Raw genomic sequence first — 1,725 nt, 5'->3', positions numbered from 1 at the left:
ATTTTTTGTTTTTAAAAATATTGTTAAGGTTAAAATTTAGAACATATTCTATGACATTTAAAAAATATTTAGAATAGGTAATTATATAGCCTTTTTCTATTTTTGTTGGCATGTATATGAGAATAGGAAACCAATTTCTTCCTATGCTCTCACATTTGTTAATTCATATCTAACCATTGTTGCCTCCTGAGGGTTGGTAATTTATCTTACATCAATTAACGAATCCGATATCTCATTTAACCCCTTTCTTTTTCAGAAACAAAACAACTAAAATCAAATAATTAAATATAGATAGAAGATAATCTATATTCTATAGGCTATAGCTGATTAAGATACCAGCTAGTATATGCAAATTGAAATAAAATTTTGAAAAAAAAAAAAAGAATTGAGTTCCAAAATGAATGATGATGAAGAATCTATGTATACCTGAAGCAGTGCCACCTGAGATTCCCAATACAAGGTTGTTTCCGCCAGCGAATCGCCGCCACGGAGGCTTTCGGAATACAAGAGATCCTCCATAGAAGAGTCACATTCGTATTGTTCTTCTTCTTCATCATCATCCATGAACATGGACACTTTCTCTTCCAAGCTCTCCATGCAAGAAAGAATTTGCAAAGGAATTGAAATAATAAAAACAAAAAAGGGTGGAAGAAGAGAAACACAACAAAATGCGCTCTTCTTACAAGAAAATGAGCAACAACAAATGGACCTATTTATAGGCTTACAATTTGTAAATAATGGACGTCAGGTTAGTTAGTTAATTAATTAGTTAAAGGTAAAATTTTTAAATAAATAAATGTCTTCACCGTTTCACAATTTGTAATTTCAAGAGTACCCTTATTTAGTTCTCCAACTCGAATAAAAATTATCGCATTTCGTAGTTAATGTAATGAACATAGAAAAAAAAATATCTAAAGTAAGAGATTAGTAAAATAATAAAGTGAGAGATTATTTATTATTGAATTTGTAAAGTTAGGTATTAGCATAACTAAGTCAAGTTTAGGAAGAAACTTGTGTGTCCAAATAGGATTGTGTGAATCCTAAAAAATTGGTGTATGTAATAATTTGACTATAGTGAAAATTTCACCACTGTTGTGGTGAAGACTGGATGTAGGTTGTATTGTACAAGACAACTGAACCAGGATACATGACTATGTCCAGTGACGGATCTAGAAAATTTTGATAGTGGGGCAATATATATATAATAATAATAATTTTTATAATAAAAATATTATGTGTACATAAAAATTAGTTATCAAATTATTTATTAATTATTATATATTCGTATATAAATATATGTATTGTTTAATTTATTTTTAATGTGTATTTTTTATTTCAATATATATACACAGGTAGTTATTTTCGATATAAATATAACATGATTAGTTTTTATAATATCTAATTTTACAAATTAAAACACTAAAATAATCATTTACCTTATAAATATCTGTCTTTTTATATAGGATAATGCTACATATTCATATTTTTTTATTAACCAAGTCCAATCAAATTTGTCTAAGACAACAAAAATCAGTTATGACTAATATTATTTTAAGTTTTATTGTTTAACTTGGTTAGACTTAGTTCATAAAAAGACTTGGATATGTAGTATTTCTTTTACATATATATAAGTAAATACTTATTTAAAAATTTACTTCTTATACAATTAGAAGTCAATTCTTATTGAAATTCATAATTGAAAAAGTTCTTTCAATTAATGTAGTT

The 1,725-nt window shown here is 26.3% G+C and overlaps 1 protein-coding gene across 1 annotated transcript in view; it reads right to left on the bottom strand.

Moving 5' to 3' along the window:
- The window catches only part of LOC107643150, a 2,412-nt gene extending 1,711 nt beyond the window's left edge, over positions 1-701 (bottom strand). Inside the window, exon 1 of the mRNA XM_016346726.2 lies at positions 427-701. Coding sequence (XP_016202212.1) covers positions 427-597 — 171 coding nt within the window. The 5' untranslated portion in view covers positions 598-701. The remainder of the gene's footprint in view (positions 1-426) is intronic.

Source organism: Arachis ipaensis, chromosome B05 (assembly GCF_000816755.2).
Source record: "Arachis ipaensis cultivar K30076 chromosome B05, Araip1.1, whole genome shotgun sequence".
In the NCBI taxonomy this organism is placed as follows: domain Eukaryota; kingdom Viridiplantae; phylum Streptophyta; class Magnoliopsida; order Fabales; family Fabaceae; genus Arachis; species Arachis ipaensis.
Note: the sequence above shows the minus strand (reverse complement) of the source record. Positions and strands in the feature narration are given on the sequence as shown.